Raw genomic sequence first — 20,928 nt, 5'->3', positions numbered from 1 at the left:
TAATATATTTTTCCCATGTGGAAGTTTCTTTCTGTTTTATATATATATATATATATATATATATATATATATATATATATATATATATATATATATATAAGAGAATAGATCATTAATCACCAACTTTTTGACGGAGCACTAAGAAAAAAGCACACAGTGTCCATTTGGACCTAGTAATCCAGTCTTACAGAGATATTTATACTCCTTCCCTGATTACTTTTGCTGTGCTTAAATATTACATTCTAACAGAAAAAGTCTAACATGTCTTACATCATCTTTCATACACAGTTCTGCCACTCCTGTCTACACCTTTTTTAACACCACCCCCATGATGAACATGAGTCTTCGCTTTTTCATCAACAAATACATATATTTTCACATTAGTGATAATACAAGGAATTAATACACTCAAAAATTATAAAAAGTGTCAAGATATTTACAAAAGTGCACAAAGGATTACAAGGAAATGGGAACAAACTTTAAGCAATAGCTAAGCATACCTGGAGTATGAGCGAATTTCCCCCAAAGCTGCAAGCTCTGCATTACGGAAAACCTGCACATGTTCTAATGCTGCAGTGTGCTGGTTTCTCATTGCTTCTATATCCTGCTCATATTTCTGTTTGATTGCTGTTAATTCTGTATCATGGGTTTTTTTCAACTCGGTGATGAATTCCTACAATAAATCATTGACACTAGGTGACTATTAATGCAGAACCGAGAAACAAAAACTATTACTAGCTATGAAGTTTATGTCAGTCAGCCCTCACAGAAACTGTTTAATGGATGTACGGGTTTTAACTGACTATTCATTATCAACAGCCCATAAACACTTTCTAGTCAATGGCTGTAACAAAGCACGTTAGGATCCAACATTTCCATGAGACTCTTTCTAGAGTCTTCTAGTAGGAGCAACTTGGAGATGTTGACCCCTAGCATGCTTTAACAAAGAAGTGTTTATGGGAGTATTGATAATCTATAGTCAGCTGAAATTGGTGTAGCCATTTAGATTAGATGAGATTCAGTTTTGATCCCATAGACACAAAAAATGAGATGATTCTCTTGGGTGTGTAACATGTCATAATTTAACAGTTTATGTGTGCACTGACTGAAATAAACTTTATATTAAAAATAATGTGCTTGCTGATGCCCTTCTTTGATTGATTATAAACCATTTCATACCTAGATTTTAATACACTTAAATTAGTTGACTAAGAGGACATATGTTCTCCACATACTGTAGAGGATGCTTGGTAGAAGAAGGCACACAAATATATGATCACTTACTCCTCTCCACTCCACTTCACAACAGCCAAAAATGAGACTGAGGAATAGATGTCACTCTAGCCACAACCTTGGAAATATAAAACAAAATACTCACATTCCACACAATTCCTTGAGAAATCATTCAATAAGCAACCATAAGCTTACATTAGCAAAAACACCACTACATGTCTGAACATTATACACTCCTGGAAATGGAAAAAAGAACACATTGACACCGGTGTGTCAGACCCACCATACTTGCTCCGGACACTGCGAGAGGGCTGTACAAGCAATGATCACACGCACGGCACAGCGGACACACCAAGAACCGCGGTGTTGGCCGTCGAATGGCGCTAGCTGCGCAGCATTTCTGCACCACCGCCGTCAGTGTCAGCCAGTTTGCCGTGGCATACGGAGCTCCATCGCAGTCCTTAACACTGGTAGCATGCCGCGACAGCGTGGACGTGAACCGTATGTGCAGTTGACGGACTTTGAGTGAGGGCGTATAGTGGGCATGCGGGAGGCCGGGTGAACGTACCGCCGAATTGCTCAACACGTGGGGCGTGAGGTCTCCACAGTACATCGATGTTGTCGCCAGTGGTCGGCGGAAGGTGCACGTGCCCGTCGACCTGGGACCGGACCGCAGCGACGCACGGATGCACGCCAAGACCGTAGGATCCTACGCAGTGCCGTAGGGGACCGCACCGCCACTTCCCAGCGAATTAGGTACACTGTTGCTCCTGGGGTATGGGCGAGGACCATTCACAACCGTCTCCATGAAGCTGGGCTACGGTCGCGCACACCATTAGGCCGGCTTCCGCTCACGCCCCAACATCGTGCAGCCCGCCTTCAGTGGTGTCGCGACAGGCGTGAATGGAGGAACGAATGGAGACGTGACGTCTTCAGCGATGAGAGTCGCTTCTGCCTTGGTGCCAATGATGGTCGTATGCGTGTTTGGCGCCGTGCAGGTGAGCGCCACAATCAGGACTGCATACGACCGAGACACACAGGGCCAACACCCGGCATCATGGTGTGGGGAGCGATCTCCTACACTGGCCGTACACCTCTGGTGATCGTCGAGGGGACACTGAATAGTGCACGGTACATCCAAACCGTCATCGAACCCATCGTCCTACCATTCCTGGACCGGCAAGGGAACTTGCTGTTCCAACAGGACAATGCACGTCCGCATGTATCCCGTGCCACCCAACGTGCTCTAGAAGGTGTAAGTCAACTACCCTGGCCAGCAAGATCTCCGGATCTGTCCCCCATTGAGCATGTTTAGGACTGGATGAAGCGTCGTCTCACGCGGTCTGCACGTCCAGCACGAACGCTGGTCCAACTGAGGCGCCAGGTGGAAATGGCATGGCAAGCCGTTCCACAGGACTACATCCAGCATCTCTACGATCGTCTCCATGGGAGAATAGCAGCCTGCATTGCTGCGAAAGGTGGATATACACTGTACTAGTGCCGACATTGTGCATGCTCTGTTGCCTGTGTCTATGTGCCTGTGGTTCTGTCAGTGTGATCATGTGATGTATCTGACCCCAGGAATGTGTCAATAAAGTTTCCCCTTCCTGGGACAATGAATTCACGGTGTTCTTATTTCAATTTCCAGGAGTGTATATACTAATTACCTGCAAGTGAGCCAAACGAAGTTCCAAATGTTGTTGATGCTTTATAGTTTCCTTCTGGAAGTATTCCTCTTGTGTTTCTAAACTTTTCTGCAGAGTAGATAACTGTCTCCTGAAAGAAACAGATATCGTTCATGACAGTATAGTTTTTTTACAGTAAAGCTTTAACATAATTCAATTTTTAGAAATTACTTGTAGGAATCTTCCAAAAGCTGCAGTTCTTGAGCATGTCGGCTTTTGAGAGATTCAATGATTTCTTCCAAACTCTTCTTTTCTTGCTCCCACCTCAAAGTATCTGGCTGAATTAGTACTTCTTCCTGTGAATTTGGTAATAAATTTGAAATGAATTCTAATGATAACAATGTGACCACACACAACTATAAGAAGTAACTGACTTGAAAGAAAATGAATATGATGCTAAGAAGAAACATTAACATGTTAACAGTAGGTTTTAAAAATATCTTCAGTTTTGAGTGCAGTGTTCTAAGACATAACACTGAAATGTCCACATGGTGATGCAAGAACGATACGACAAGTCAGAAACCTCTCTCTATATCATTCAACCGATTTTCAGCAACACTAATAATTTGCTCATATTCCAGAAGTTATTTAAAAAATAAAGAAAAAAGAAATTAGACAAAGAAACAAGTACAGGAAAAAGAAAACAGAGAAATATTGTGTTATGATACAAATTATTACCGGCACCAACTTTAGATGCTTTGACATTGAGTTTCACAGTCAAACCGATGAGACTTTATTATCTCCACTTTCAACTTTTGGTAGTATAGTTACTGGTCCAATATGTTATCATCTAACATTATGACTTCCCTGAGAGAAAACACTTCTGTTATCATACAGGATTACAAACTCTTTTATTCTTGCTTTATCATTGTCTGTTTGCAAGAGTGAGAGCTAAATCATCTAAAACTCTGAATTTGATTATGTACATTGCTACTGTACAGATCAGTTTTGCTTCTTTATTACAACTATTTTTTGTCTTGTCTGAATGATGCCATTTGAAGTGTCATTATTGCTAAATAATTCAAATACATTTCACAAAATGATTACAAAATATTCCAAAATTGAACTGTTACCTTAGTCTCTGGATATTTTTTCTCTTCTCTTGGAGGGATGAAGGAAGTTTGAGGCAGACTTTCAGGAATCAGTGGTTGAGCTGAAAGAGCCTGAAGGAAAATTAAAAATGAACGATCATAATTTTTTTATGCAATACTCTCAGCTTATCACTAAAAAATAAATCTCCTTAGATTTTTATAAACGTAGTGAACATACTCAATCACTTTTGAATGAATGATACAAAAGAAAAATAAGTTTTTGAGGTTTGCTACTTTTTATATCATCATCATGCATATGTAGTTGTCTGCGCAGAAACCTTTCATTTCCTTTTAATCTTTTCTTTTTTTCTAAGAAGAAATGCTCAGCTGTAGAAAAAGACGGAAAATATATTTTTATGTTCTGTGAAAAATATACTTTATTATTACAGTACTTACATCTGGTGTAATATATTTCTTTAGGAATTTGATATATATGACCATTAAGACTAAGCATATTATTCTGCACCTAACACAATTTTCATACCCAGCATTAAATACGCAAGACAGGCAAAAAGGTAGCAGATTCCATAAATGGGGTGCTATTATCATAAACTAACAAAAACTACTGTTGTAAATCAGAAATATAAAACTAAGAATTTCTTTTATGTTCTATACAACTTCATTAAAATGACAACACATTTCGCAAAATAAGATTTTGTATGGTGGCACTACTGGATCAAAGCATTACTTACGAGTGACCATTCCCTCTGATTATCTACCTCCTTCCTATAGATCATTAAGTTCAACTACACAGTCATGTTCGGGATAAAAGAAATCAATTCAAAGCCCTGGTGGTGTAAGAAATTTTCAGTGTCAGAATACTGCTGATGAGGTGAGGAAGGTAGCAGATTATTGTAGCTTATCATCTGATTTATTAGACATGTGTAATTATAATGGCAGGTACTACTTTTATTATTGCAATGTCATGTTAATGCAAAACATATTTAATACTAACATTCTTGCAGCTATTATGTAGATATTATTGTGTGCTGACATAATGGATACTTGTTGTCAAGTATAGTCAAACTCCACATGGAATAACTGCTAACTGCTGCCATTTGAAAATTAATTTTATGAGTAACCAACTACAGTAATCTCATTTAAATTGTGTATTATAATTTGACTTTGAATTTTTGTAATTTAAAGACTGGCTGTTTTCATAAGTATGAATTGAAAAAAAAAAAAATGAAAAAAATTTTTTTTAAAAAAATTTGAAGGCAATGTCCCCCACATTATCACCACCTGTCAGCTAGTACTTACATCTTTGTATACTTTTTCTGATCCAAGTTGTCAGTTGATACCTTGATTTAGGTATGGATTTTTTTACTTACACTGAACCTTGTCTTGCAAATTCTACATTTTTTTCTTTGAGTGTGTGGACTTTTTAAAAATACTGATTAACTTTCTAACTGTTGTAGCTCGATGTTGTGTAACACCTGGCACTCCTTATGTTCTTTCAATCTTCCTGCAGATATCTGATGATGACAGTTGTTGTAACAGCGACTGGAACAGTCACGGGGTTGAAGTGATGGAAAAGGCAGAGGGACTTGCAGAGCGGCCCGACAACACAACGGAGAGGACGGACATGACCAATGAAGGACCTTATGACAACAACAAGAATGAGACAACAGAGTCAAGAAAACCTAACTAGTCAACCTCGTCCACTCGTAAACAAAACACGAAGGTAAATACGATGTCTAAAGCGAGGCGATATGTCCAGAGACGTACGCAATGTTAGACTGTCTGGTTGAGTGAGAGACAGGCGCTTAAGTATTCTATTGGGGACCCCGCTATTGGCCGCTGCAACCACTTGTTCCACTGTGGTGCCCTAACGCTAAATGCGGGTCAGGAGGCATGCGCCTCCACAGCTTACAGTGCGATGGTGCAGAGACCTCTAGGGTTCTTTCAACGTCCATGACATCTGGGGATTCAAATTCTGCAGCGCCCAGTACCAGAACAGTAGTTGGAATGGTGTAATGAATAATGTGATTTATTAAGTGATCTAGATGGTTTTATTCACAAAATACTCTAAGCCGAGGGGTTGAAGAAGCTAGCCTCTATTCAACACAGAGTAGGGTCAGATGTAGTCTGCTATTCATATCAACATAAATGATGCCGGCTTAAGTTTGTATAGTGAAGATGGGTACTTTTGCTTGTAAAGTGGAAGCACAGATTGTTATATGCAGCCTTGCCCCAGAACTGACAGCAGTCTTCTGGTGTGAAACTAAGTGGAGTGCTTAAACCAGAGGCTCTGCAATTCTGTGACATCCTCAACTCAGATTTCTTGATCTTTGCTATGAGTAGTTAACTAGATAATCCCTCTGAATAGAAGTGGGTCTATGTACAAACTATCTGAGTACACGAGGGCTTTTAGGTTACAAAAACTCCTTTGCAGAGCCAATGAAGAGTTCAGTAGAGGAAACCACAGAGTCAAGAGCAGATTACCCATGTTTGTAACAGAGGAAATACATATCCCTGTTGGACCTATTAGTCAGACATAATGGCATGGTAACATAAATTACAGGATGAAAACTTATGTTGTATGCACATAATAATGAAAATGTTGCAATGCCCTACCTCCAAGTATAATGTTATGCGTTTTTGTTGGTCAACAAGGGCATCGTCTAGTTTCTTCTGCCTCTCAATTTGTTGAGCAATGAGGAACTGTAATTGCTGTTCTTGCTGCTGCAGAAGTGTAGTCTGTCTCTGTACCAGGTGTGCTGTTTTCTCCTCATGTTGGCGTAACTGCAGGGCAATAGAGAGGCTTGCTTCTTGCCTGAACAAACTAGCAGCCACAGCACTGTCAATATTGCTGGTGAGTGGGATGGGTGTAGGAGTTTCTGTCACAGGAAATGGAATTCAACAATGTTAGTAATTGAAAAAATTATACTTTTCTACTTGTATGCTTAGCAGAGCAATGAAAACAAGCATCCCTGAGCCAATATTTTCAGACTCTTGGTTATATAAATAAAAGGCCAATCTATCATTAATTATTACACATATTTACTTCAATATTCAATGAGTACCTCAATGCTACACAGCAGCTCTGTTCTACTTTTGGTATTGGGACTACTTGACAAAAAACCTGCAGGTCTTGGACACAGGCACTAATGTTAAAAGGAGCAGGAAAATATGACAAATGTACCCTTATTTGTATCCTTGGCAGATATTCTTAATAAAAACATGCTGTCTTCACAAAGAGAATGTCTGCATCTGTAAACTGCAACTGGATGTTTCTGCTCATTTGTTGTTTGTTGTTGTTGTCTTCAGTCCTGAGACTGGTTTGATGCAGCTCTCCATCTCTATCCTGTGCATGCTTCTTAATCTCCCAGTACTTACTGCAACCAACATCCTTCTGAATCTGCTTAGTGTATTCATTCCTTGGTCTCCCTCTACGATTTTTACCCTCCAAGCTGCCTCAGAACATGTTCTACCAACCGGTCCCTTCTTCTAGCCAAGTTGTGCCACAAACCTCTCTTCTCCCCAATTCTATTAAACATCCCCTCATTACTTATGTGTTCTAACCCATCTAATCTTCAGCATTCTTCTGTAGCACCACATTTCAAAAGCTTCTATTCTCTTCTTGTAAAAACTATTTATCATCCATGTTTCACTTCCATACATGGCTACACTCCATACAAATACTTTCAGAAACGACTTCCTGACACTTAAATCTATACTCGATGTTAACAAATTTCTCTTCTTCAGAAACGCTTTCCTTGCTATTACCAGTCTACATTTTATACCCTCTCTACTTTGACCATCATCAGTTATTTCGCTCCCCAAATAGTAAAACTCCTTTACTACTTTAAGTGTCTCATTTCCTAAACTAATTCCCTCAGCATCACCCGACTTAATTAGACTACATTCCATTATCCTCGTTTTGCTTTTGTTGATGTTCATCTTATATCCTCCTTTCAAGATACTGTCCATTCCATTCAACTGCTCTTCCAAGTCCTTTGCTGTCTCTGACATAATCACAATGTCATCGGTGAACCTCGAAGTTTTTATTTCTTCTCCATGGATTTTAAAGCCTACTCCGAACTTTTCTTTTGTTTCCATTACTGCTTGCTCAATATATAGATTGAATAACATCAGGGAGAGGCTACAACCCTGTCTCACTCATATCCCAACCACTGCTTCCCTTTCATGCCCCTCGACTCTTATGACTGCCATCTGGTTTCTGTACAAATTGTAAACAGCCATTCGCTCCCTTTATTTTACCCCTGGCACCTTCAGAATTTGAAAGATTGTATTCCAGTCAACATTGTCAAAAGCTTTCTCTAACTCTACAAATGCTAGAAACGTAGGTTTGCCTTTCCTTAATCTATTTTCTAAGATTAGTCGTAATATCAGTATTGCCTCATGTGTTCCAATATTTCTATGGAATCCAAACAGATCTTCCCCGAGGTCGGCATCTACTAGTTTTTCCATTCATCTGTAAAGAATTTAGGTTAGTATTTTGCAGCTGTGACTTATTAAATTTATAGTTCGGTAATTTTCACATCTGTCAACACCTACTTTCTTTGGGATTGGAATTATTATATTCTTCTTGAAGTCTGAAGGTATTTCACCAGTTGCATACATCTTGCTCACTAGGTGGTAGAGTTTTGTCAGGAATGGCTCTCCCAAGGCCGTCAGTAGTTCTAATGGGATGTTGTCTACTCCCGGGGCCTTGTTTCGACTCAGGTCTTTCAGTGCTCTGTCAAACTCTTCACGCAGTATCATATCTCCCATTTCATCTTCATCTACATCCTCTTCCATTTCCATAATATTGTCCTCAAGTACATCGCCCTTGTCTAGACCCTCTATATACTCCTTCCACCTTTCTGCTTTCCCTTCTTTGGTTAGAACTGGGCTTCCATCTCTTTTTTGAGACGTTTGTATTCCTTTTTGCCTGCTTCATTTACTGCATTTTTATATTTTCTCCTTTCATCAATTAAATTCAATATATCTTCTGTTACCAAGGATTTCTACTAACCCTCGTGTTTTTACCTAATTGATCCTATGTTGTCTTCACTATTTCATCCCTCAAAGCTACCCATTCTTCTTCTACTGTATTTCTTTCCCCCATTCCTGACAATTGTTCCTGTTGCTCTCCCTGAAACTCTGTACAACCTCTGGTTATTTCAGTTTATCCAGGTCCCATCTCCTTAAATTCCCACCTTTTTGCAGTTTCTTCAGTTTTAATCTACAGTTCATAACCAATAGATTATGGTCAGAGTCCACATATGCCCCTGGAAATGTCTTACAATTTAATACCTGGTTCCTAAATCTATGTCTTACCATTATATAATCTATCTGATACCTTTTAGTATCTCCAGGGTTCTTCCATGTATACAACCTTCTTTCATGATTCTTGAACCAAGTGTTAGCTATGATTAAGTTATGCTCTGTGCAAAATTCTACCAGACGGCTTCCTCTTTCATTTCTTAGCCCCAATCCATATTCACCCACTATGTTTCCTTCTCTCCCTTTTCCTACTGACGAATTCCATTCACCCATGACTATTAAAATTTCGTCTCCCTTCACTACCTGAATAATTTCTTTTATCTCATCATACACTTCATCAATTTCTTCATCATCTGCAGAGCTAGTTGACATATAAACTTGTACTACTGCAGTAGGCATGGGCTTCGTGTCTATCTTGGCCACAATAATGAGTTCACTATGCTGTTTGTTGTAGCTTACCCGTACTCCTATTTTTTTATTCATTATTAAACCTACTCCTGTATTACCCCTATTTGATTTTGTATTTATAACCCTGTATTCACCTGACCAAAAGTCCTGTTCCTCCTGCCACCAAACTTCACTAATTCACAATCACTCTAACTTTAACCTATCCATTTCCCTTTTTAAATTTTCTAACCTACCTGCCCGATTAAGGGATCTGACATTCGACACTCCGATTCGTAGACCGCCAGTTTTCCTTCTCCTGATAACGACGTCCTCTTGAGTAGTCCCCACCCGGAGATGCGCATGGTGGACTATTTTACCTCCGGGATATTTTATCCAAGAGGACGCCATCATCATTTAACCATACAGTAAAGCTGCATGCCCTTGGGAAAAATTATGGCTGTAGTTTCCCCTTGCTTTTAGCCATTCACAGTACCAGCACAGCAAGGCCGTTTTGGTTAGTGTTGCAAGGCCAGATCAGTCAATCATCCAGACTGTTGCCCCTGCAACTACTGTAAAGGCTGCTGCCCCTCTTCAGGAACCACACGTTTGTCTGGCCTCTCAACAGATACCCCTCCGTTGTGGTTGCACCTACGGTACGGCCATCTGTATCGCTGAGGCACGCAAGCCTCCCCACCAACGGCAAGGTCCATGGTTCATGGGGGTAGGGCTCATTTGTACTGGCACCAAATTCAAAGTTCACAGAAATGTGAATAATACATTACACTGTTAGAAGTACTACTGCTTCATTTATTGTCAGCTGGAAGTACTATAACCAGTGTTCTTTACAAGTAATTTAAAAAGGACTGTGTCAATATGCAAATTACTAAAATTGTGCTCCAATACATTTTCAATGAAAAATAGCTGCTGAAATTCATCCTCATCTGCTTACAATGGAACTGTTATGAAAGGACAAAACTATGTTCCAAATTAAAAGAGAGAAAAAATGTTTGCAATGAAAATGGAATAGGAGGCACCTATAATCACTGATGATATCATCTGAATTTTTACAGCCTAGCTCAGTTGCTTGAAACTATGCACACACTAACCACCAAAATGTTTACTCCAAGACCACCTCTAAAACAAATTGATTCAGCGAATGGAAGTCTTACAAAATGTGTTGTACCATCCAGTCTCACACTAAGTGATTTTATGCTGAATCTTTTGTTGGGAATTTAGCTGTGTAGAAAGACTTCTACAGATGATGATGTCAACTATGGTATTCAAGAAGCAGTGATAAAGTAGGTAAGAGTGCATATGCAACACATTTACAATACTCGAATATCTAGCTACACAAAATGTATAATCAGTATGCTGATTGTGTGGAAAAATAAGTAAAGGTACACATACATCATACTGATATATACATATAAACAGAAAGTCCTGGATGGAATAACAAGCTTTTGATTAATGTTATTCTTCGAAAATAAGAGACTGGAGACTGTGTGTGTGTGTGTGTGTGTGTGTGTGTGTGTGTGTGTGTGTTTTCTAGTTTTGTGTTTTGTGCTTTGGAAGGACTTTCCCACAAGCTTAACATTTTAGAAGTCTTTTTCATTGTATCTGTCTGTGGCTCGATGCTTCATCCATGAGATGAGTAGCAATCTATTCTTTCCATATCGTTAATATGAAAATAGGGTGTTCCGGAAGTTTTTATGTGCCTGTATCTTTACTTTCAGTATAAGCCTCATAAAAGAAACAGCGATTTTTCCATCCTGCATCAATGAAATATTTGTACAATATCAGTTCTCTAAACCTCCTGCTTAAGTGATTTTGCATACTGTGCAAAAATGGTCATTAAGAAGTCTCTAGAAGATATAATACAGTGATTCTGAACAATTAGTGCCAAACAAACTAAGTGCTGCTAGGGAAGTAGTAGCAAGGAACAGGGGCAACAAGAAAGAGAACAGTGTCTGACAGTTTCATAGTTACTTCAGTTAATTAAGGAAGAGACTCATGTAAATGTTCTTAACACAGAACAGACTTTCGCCAGGAAACCAACTGTTTCTAAAGAAACAGACAGTAGGTGGAAAGCACCTTTGTTAGATTGCAGTCATGGAAGAAGTATAGGCCAGATCTTGCAGGAAAAATTAGGTGACAGGTACCAGGCCACAAGTTTTTTTCAAGCCTAATGCGTGTTGGTTGGTTGGTTTAAGAGGTGGGGAAAGGGACCAAACTGCTTAGCCACCAGTCTCCCCCCCCCCCCCTCCCCTCCCCCCAGTGTATGTCTCAGCCAGGAGACAGAAGATGTAGGATCATTGTGCAAGGATTTCACCAAGCAGGATCATACTGTGATAGTGGGTGGAGCAGGAAACAGAACTGGTATGGATCAGGGCTACAATATTGAGTGTGACCTGGTAAAAATAGCATGGGCAATGAACATACAACTGTTGCCTTGGTTTCTGCTTTCATGTGGTATGATTGCCCCAATTGAAGAGCTCTATCAGAAGAGCTAATATGGAGTTATATCAGCCGCTTTATCAGACTTGGGTCTGGCTCCTGTTGATATTATTGGTAGGTGGGACTTCACAAGACATGGCCTGCATCTCAGTAGGAAGGGAAGGGTAATCGCCAGGATGATAGCAAAATCTCTAGGAGGGTGGGGGTGAGGGGGAGGGGGGACACTGAAACTCATGGGAGTAGGCTTTTTTTTTTAGACTCAGATCAGTGTCCAATAATTCAACGTTGGATGAAATTAAGCTTAATGAGAAGCTCAGACAGGCAAGTAATACAGGTGTTAAAATATCACAAGATTATGATAAAAGTACAGTGAAAAATAATGTTACTATATTGCCCCAGAATATCAGGGGATTAAAAATTGAAGTAGGTGAGCTTCTTGTTTCTTTAGAAGACATACAAACTAAGGGTGGAATAGATGTACTGTGCCTGTCTGAACATCATACGGTCAGAGATACGGAAGAGGTAAATGTAGGTGAATATAAGCTTTCAGCACATACTATTATAAACATTATGAAGAGAGTAGTAGTTTCCATTTATGTTAAAATTTATCATAGTGTAAAAACTTTAGAAACTAAAAAGTTTTATGTAGAGCAATGTACATAAATATGTGCCTGTGAGCTTAAACTAAATAATGGCACTTTTATAATAGGATACTTAACTATAGAAAGGTGCTAAGTGGTTTGAAAAGTGCAGGATACCGAGGAGGATTACATATGAAAAGTGCTACATCCACTGAGAACTCCAAGTGGTTACATTTGACACCACTAAATGACAATGGTGCTAAGTTGCATGCTGATTTCATAAGAATAGTGTAATGTGCCATTCAGTTGTGTTTGTTTCACTTTGCTGCCATGATAAGTGCATGCATAGACTTCTATACTGTCCTTTGTGAATCACCACTCTTCAACTTATAATGTATGTGTATAAACATGACAGAATATTAAAGTCATATAAAATTGTCATATAAATGAAATATTATATACCTACATGTTATCTTTAAATCATTTTATGCATAAGTGATGTCCATGCGTTAGGTTATGGCGGATGAAGCCACATGGGTAGGAGGAAGAGGAAGAATGGTAGTAGATCATTCAGAGATGAACAGAAGAAATTAAAGACAAAAGGTTTTGTGTATGAAACACACACAAAAAAGCAGTTATATCGGCTAATACTTGTCCCTCACCACAGGTACGATTTTAAGCCCTTCACTGGCTGTGAAATCTATGCAAGGAATGGCTGCTGTTGAATGTGTACGTATTTTCAGTGTCCTCTATAGAAGACATATTATTTTGTTGTTCTTTCCTTTAGGTACTATACAAATGTATATTAAGGTGCAGTGAGTGACACCTGCAATGAAAATAGATATGTTTTCTAAGTTCTATAAGCAAGACTACTCAACACAAGGAACCTTCCTGGTGGGTCTTCTTAGTGTCACCCCAGTATGGCATAATCAGCATGGAACCCATGATACTCCTGCTGAAAGTCTCCGGTAGGGAACAGTTTGGTATTCTATTCCACACACTACAGGGGATCTTGTTGCAGTTTGCAAAACCACTTTTATGAATATTTTTGCTGTTGCAACGAAGAGGTTGGAAATACATATTAAGAAGAAGAACCTTGGTGAGAGAACATTCACCGACAGCAGAACAAGACACACTCAATCACAATACAGCAATGAAGACAAAATGTGTAAAAAGCAGGACATAAATGGCTTTCTCCAAGAAGTTAGACATTACAACCGAGCAAGATCAAGCAAGGAATACCTCAATCCTCAGCTGAATATTTTAAGAATATACTCCTACCTTAGAAACATGTTTCCTCAAAGCACCATAAGTTCCAATTTTTATCATAGAGTCTTTCTGAAAGAATTTCCCAATCTTTCCTTCCACAGACCTAGGAACCTGCAAGACATGTGACCTACTGAACATTAGGTTCACCGCAGTCACAGGTGCATTTAGAGATTCACCATTGGAAGACCGAGATGGCACAGAGTCTTCTGAAGAGCGACATCACTTCTTCACAGTTTCCTGGCAATGCATATTGACTGACTGATGTGCAGCAGGTTATGTTTGTGCCCACACTAACACACTCCATCAGTTATCTTGTTAGAACTTGTCAGTATCTGTAGGTGATACGCTTCAGTTTTACCTGTGCATGTGGGATGAGAGTATTGCTGGTACGGGTGGAAATGTAATCACATCATGCATTCTGAAAGTGTTAAACACTGGAACAAGAACGAAGAAAAACCTTAGAGTTTGGTATGACAGCTGTGCTGCACAAAACAAGAATCAAATGATGGTATTTCTTTTTCTTTTACTGGTGGCAAATGGGTCGTTCACACGAATAGAAAACGGTTTCCTGTTAGTGGGCACAGCTTCCTCCCCTGTGACTCTGCATTTGCCTTGATGGAGAGAAGAAAGTCGGTAACAGAGGCATTTGTACCCAGTGACCTATGCAAAATGATTGAGGAAGCAAAGGTTGTTAGAGCTTTCAAAGTAATGTCTATGGATACTTCCAATTTTTTTAAAATATTCAGGCTGTGGCGGACGAGATACTTTCTACAAATAAGCTGAAAGTTTCAAAAGCTGCAAGCATCACATATGATTCAACAGATGTAGCAAGAGTAGGAATAAAAGAATGTTACACCAACAAGGAAAGGATCCACAGATGAATGTGCTCAAAAAGGGGAACATGCAAGAAACATTCGATCTGCTACCTTTGAAACTATTTTCACAATCCATTCAATTACAGATGAAAAGAAGAAAATTTAAAGGCTATGATACCTTACCTGGAAAAGAATGAGCATAAAGAATATTATATGCAGATCTGTGGAGAGTGGCTAAGAACATAGCATTTAGACTAATTTGATGAGACTTAGCACCTTTCATAAATGTTTCTGTTTGAGTTGCCTTCGGCATCAAACAATTTCCACTGTGTCATGAAACCACCACTAATATATGATAAGATACTCTCATTTGTAACATGGAAAAGTTTGAGGAATAAAAAATTAAGACACTGCACTACAGTCAGTTTATTTGTAATAACTTCAGTTCATAAATTTGGGACTTTGCATCTTTCTACAGTTAAGTATTCAATTGTAGCTGTGTGTAGGTTCCCAGTGATAAATTTTCAGCTATTTCTGAAAATTTCTTTGCTGTGCTATCTGTCAGGCAGAGGGAAGCAAGTTATTGTTTGTTAGGATTTCAGGGTAGATTTTCTGAAAGAGTCTGACTGAAATAATGAATCTGAAGTATTACATCGATCTTTCAACTTGACATCAGTTACTGATTTTCTGAAAATTTCTTTGTTGTGCTATTCGTCAGACAGAGGGAAGCTAGTTATTGTTTGTGGGGATTTCAGTGTAGATTTTCTGAAAGAGTCTGACTGAAATAATGACTCTGAAGTATTATCTGGCTTTTTCAAATTGACAATATACAACATAGCTTCATACAGTAATGCAAAACAGTTCTCCACCACAGTGTGTTTAATTAATGATTTAACAGCTACAAATTTTAGGGAAAGCTTGCAACGGCTAGACTGAAATGAGGTGTACAGAGAAACTGATGTTAATTTAAAATTGAACCTATTTCATGATATATTTGTGAGTATTTTTGAAAACAGTTTTCCAAAGAAAACCATGAAATATATCTTTAAGAAACCAACAACAAAGCCATAGCTTACTAAACAAATAAAAATACCTTGTAAACAGAAAAGGAAAATATATCTTATAGCTAGAAGGAGTAATAATCCAGAAGCAAATGTTATAAAAACTGCTGCACTGTATTAAGACAAGTTATTAAAATGTGCAGAAGCATGTTAATTATACCTGGGATTAGCACATCTGATAATAAAATTAAAACACTTTGAAATATTGTTAAAAGGGATACAGGGCAACTGAGAGCACAAGAAGACTGTATTTCTATCAAACTCAATGAAAAGTTTGTGAACAAAGACTCAAAAGTAGAAAATATTTTTTTATAATCATTTTTAAGTGTTGTAGAGAAAATAGACTCCAGCTGCTCATTAGAAAATACAAGGCTGTATATGGAAGGGGTAATACTGATGCAATTTGATAAAACTGAAATTCAACCCACCTCTCCCACTAAAATCAGGAAAATATTAAATTCACATAAAAAGCAAAAGCTCGCATGGAATTGGTGGCATTTCCAGCAGTGTACTAAAAGATGTAGTAGCTCACTGAAACAGGGCATTTTTCTGGATGGACTGAAATATGCTATTGTTAAACCATTGCATAAAAAGAGGGGGAGGTCTGATGCTAACAACTACTGTCCTATCTCACTTCTGACAGCTTTATCCAAAAGTCTTAAAAAAATGTATTCAAGAGTAGTTTCACATATTTGTAGAAATGAAGTACTAACAAAATGTCTGTTCGGTTTTCAGTAAGATTTACCAACAGAAAATATTTTATATGCTTTCCTGATCAAATATTACATGTTCTCAACAACCAAGCATAACCCACTGAGATTTTTTGTGATCTTTCAACAGTTTTGACTATGTGAATCACGAAATTCTTCTGGATAAGCATAAGCATTGTGGTATGAGTGAGACCGTGCACAAATGGTTTAATTTATATTTAACTGGAAGACTGCAGAACGTTAAAATTAATAGTACAGATAGTCCACAAAAATCAACGGTATCTCTAACTGGGGAGGTATCAAGAATGGTGTACCAAAGGGTCCAGTCTTGAGTCCCTTATTGTTCTTAATATACATTAATGGCTTGCCACTCTAAATTCATAAACATGCAAAGCTAGTTATTTTTGCTCTTGATAAAAGTATACTAATCACACCCAGCAAACAAGAATTTGCTGAGGAGCTTGTAAATAATGTCTTTTGGAAATTTATTAAGTTGTTCTCTGCAAATGGACTCTTTCTAAATTTTGAGGAAAACAGTATATACAGTCCAGTACAGTAAATGGCATAACACCACTGACAAATACAGACTTTGAACAGAAGTCTGTCTAAGGCAGGATATTTCTGGGAGTGTTCACTGATGAATAATTGAATTGGAAGAATGATCTGCTGAAACATCAGTTCAGTTACTTACACTATTAGGTCTATTGCAAATTTTGGTGATAAACATATCAGTAAATTAGCCAACTATTCCTATTTTCATTCACTACTTTCATAAGGCATCGTATTTTGGAGTAATTCATCATTGAAAGAAGAAGTATTCATTGCACAAAAGTGTGTAATCAGAATAAGAGCTTGAGCCCACCAAAGATCACCTTGCAGACATTTATTTAAAGAACCAGGAATACCCACAGTACCTTCACAATACATACATCCACTTATGAAATTTGTTATTAATAAAACATTCCAGCTCAAAAATAATACCAGAGTGCATAGCTACAACACTAGAGGAAAAGATGATCTTCACTATTTGGGGTTAAATCAGACTCTGTCAGAAAAAGGGGTAAATTATGCTGCCACAAAAGTCTTCGGTTATTTACCAAGTCGCATTAGAAGTCTGACAAATAGCCAACCACCATTTAAAAATAGATTAAAAGAATTTCTGAATGACAACTCCTCCCACTCAACAGATGAATTTTTAGATATTAAGTATTAAAAAAAATTCACACTCTTATGTTTGACTGACACATTCCATATCATTACGAAATGTTGTATTTATGATCTATGGAACAAGTATTAATTAATGATGGAACACTTGTGGAACTGGTCAGTGTCCTATGATGGAACACTTGTGGAACTGGTCAGTGTCCTAAAATAACTATAAATGAAACAAAAATATTAGTAGGACTGAACACTGCACAGAAAAAAAGCTTGACATGCACACTGATAAAAATCCAGTCTCACCTGGAGCTCCTTCAGATGGCTGCTGTGCCTGCAAAATTCCTGCAGGTTGTTGCTGTTCTGCTGCAGGAATGGTGTGAGTTGAACTACTCGTAGGAATATTTAAAACCTCTGGCTTCTCTTGTACAGAGGGTGCTCCTCCCAACCACTCAGGCAATTGGCCACTGGGTGCTTTTGACATAGCATGCTGTTGTTGACGTCGGAGTGGTGATACTGAACTAGAATGAATCTCCTGTGATGCTGTTGTCACTGAACTGTTAGCTGGCAGATTCTTTTCACCAGCATTATCAGCAGAAACATTATCAGTATAGGATGTTGTCTGGTGCAAGGGTGGAGAGTGAGAGGAGGGTAGTTCCGAAGAAAGTCCGAGCCAAGAGGCAGAACCTCGTTCTTCAGTTCTGTTGTGAACAGGTGAACCAATTGTTTTTTTGGGTGTAGAAACAGGAGACAAAATACCTAAAGGATCTCCAATAGAAGAGGTATTCCGTCGAACAGTTGACCGTCTGGGCTGTGTGGAAGCAGGTGCAACTGAAGGAGAGTAACTCCCAAAAGACATTTCACTTTCCTTAACAGTATCATCATTTCTTTCACTGGGCTTCTTTTCTATTTTATTTGCACTTTGCCCAACATTCCTGCCAAGTAGCTCATCCATTATTGAGCTTTTCTTATCAGATAATTTCCCAGCAGCAGTGCTGGATTTTCCAAATTTCTCAAGACCAATTCCTGGCAGTAGATCATCTTCTAGGTCAGTGCTCTCATTTCTGTTTCCCAACAATGGTGCAGTTTGCTCTTTTGGTTGTGAAACTCCAACAAGTGATGCAATTGGCTGATTTTTTGGTTGTGTGGACATGTCTACTGAATCCGGTGCAAAATTCACTCTTTTTACAGAACTCTGTCCTAAATGGTCAGACTTAAGGGCATCACCCTTATGCACGGCACCATCTGTTTCAGATTTCATCACAGTCTTGTTACTACTTCCTTTGTCAATAGACTTATCTGAACCAAATAAATCTGCAAATAATTTAGCTTTGTTGTTGGTATCACTATTTAAATTAGTCATTTCAGGAGCTTTCTCTTCAGACTTTTTTCTGTCTCTCACTCCAGACCCTATAAAACCTGTAGTTGGCTTCTTTGTCTTCATACTGTCTGACAGCAAGTCATCCAGATCTGCCAAAGGGTCACTTCCATCGTCGCTGTCATCAAAATCTGTCAAACAAACTTCAGCATCAGGCATTACTAATCATCTACTAATCATAAATTCAACTGAACTTTTTGGAAATAAATAATGATTACAACAATATGATCAAAATACTTATCTCTAATATTACATCTTGTTGATGCATTCGTATGCCACCAATTTTATGTTCATCAATAGAGCACAAACTGTAGATGTTCTACAACATTGTACAACAATAACGGTTCATGTGTTCATTGATAAGCACTACATCTGCTACTGGGACTTTGAGATGTTGTGTCAAGTTTTGCCAACAAACTTCATATTGCAACTGAGAACCTACTAATCACCTTGTGCCAAATAACTGAATCAGGCAATAACAATGTTTGGTGGAAACTCACAGCAACACATTATTTTTGTGATAGTACTTTCTACAAGTTTTGAAGAAAGGCTTTAGAATACAACAACCAACACTAAAATGTGGATGAAGTAAATACGCAAACACTCAAGCTGCTAAATCTGAGGGCAAAAATTGGTACACGTCTTAGTTATGTTGTTTGATTTTCTTTGAAAGCAACAGGAGTTTAGAATGGCCACTGACACATCCTATGTATTCAGTGTGTCTATTAACTAAATTATGAATCGTGATCATTTGGACCTCACTGACAAAACTATCCCAGAAGGAAGCAATAGTGAAGGTCTTGGCACTGTTTTAGTTCATTGGTTTTTTGTATTCAGACAGTTTTCAGCAATTAACCTTGACAGAGCAGCAAGTTAAAAACCAATACAGAATTACCAGCACTAATAAATAATCTCATACACAATGTGCTGTTGGGAATACAAACTGGCAGTAATAGAACCCAAGAAGAAATGTACACATCAGAAAGGGGCTTGTTCATAATATACATCCAATGAAAGAAAAGACTGCTTGACTTAAGGAGAGTTAGTAGACTCCTGTGAACTCTCATAAATAGTACGCAATATTACTTGAAGATAATAAGCAAATGCTCTATTATCATACTGCGACATTTGGAACGAAGCCCAACACTATCATAAAAATATATATCAAGAAAACCTTAAACAGCAGAACGCAGCATCTGTTTCCCACAGCAAATTATAAGCCACTTTGTTGAGAATTTATAGATCAAATTTTGAAATATAAGAGCATAGACTTTCACAGCCAGAGTCCATTTCAATAACATTCTTCTGGGTGTGTGAGTGACAAGGGAAGTGGGCCCACCCATCATCGATGATTTTTCCAAATTTATGGCATATGAACAGCTTGGCCCTAAATGAAAGTGACAGAAGTGGGAGCTCCAGATGGACAAGCATTTAGAAAAAATACCATTTCTTGCACAGGTTGGTCGAGGCATGACATATTTAGGTTAGTGTAGTCTACAGATAGTTGTTGAATCCAAGCCCCTATGTGGAAATTTCTTTTTCTTCTCTTTATATTACTTAGACTGCAAATATATCAAAATTATCCTGAATGTGTTGAATTTATTCATATTTACATAGAAAGACACGCAAAGGAAAGGCAAAGAAAAATTTGGGTGGCAAGTAAAATTCCAGGAAGGTATTGTAAGGCATACATAGGAACTTCGTGTATAAAATCAGATACTTGTATTAGTATTTCATGGCAGATAAAACTGTGCTGGACCAAGACTTTAACTTTAACTTTTCAGGAAAGTCCTCTACCAACTGAGCTACCCAAGCATGACTCTCGACCCATCCTCACAACTTAGGAAGATTGGAGATGAGGGACTGGTAAAAGTTGT

At 38.4% G+C, this 20,928-nt stretch overlaps 1 protein-coding gene across 3 annotated transcripts in view; it reads right to left on the bottom strand.

Moving 5' to 3' along the window:
• Positions 1-20,928, bottom strand: part of LOC126356197 (fas-binding factor 1) — a 111,426-nt gene that overhangs the window by 65,137 nt on the left and 25,361 nt on the right. For 2 of the 3 annotated variants that reach the window (XM_050006983.1, XM_050006984.1), the window contains exons 5-10: positions 17,980-19,182; positions 6,587-6,849; positions 3,992-4,081; positions 3,090-3,214; positions 2,901-3,009; positions 501-673 (exon numbers count right to left, since the gene is read on the bottom strand). In XM_050006983.1, coding sequence (XP_049862940.1) covers positions 501-673; positions 2,901-3,009; positions 3,090-3,214; positions 3,992-4,081; positions 6,587-6,849; positions 17,980-19,182 — 1,963 coding nt within the window. The remainder of the gene's footprint in view (positions 1-500; positions 674-2,900; positions 3,010-3,089; positions 3,215-3,991; positions 4,082-6,586; positions 6,850-17,979; positions 19,183-20,928) is intronic. The other variant, XM_050006985.1, reaches the window with a different exon arrangement.

The sequence above is a fragment of the Schistocerca gregaria genome, chromosome 3, assembly GCF_023897955.1.
Source record: "Schistocerca gregaria isolate iqSchGreg1 chromosome 3, iqSchGreg1.2, whole genome shotgun sequence".
NCBI lineage: Eukaryota > Metazoa > Arthropoda > Insecta > Orthoptera > Acrididae > Schistocerca > Schistocerca gregaria.
This window is presented reverse-complemented; position numbering and strand designations above follow the sequence as displayed.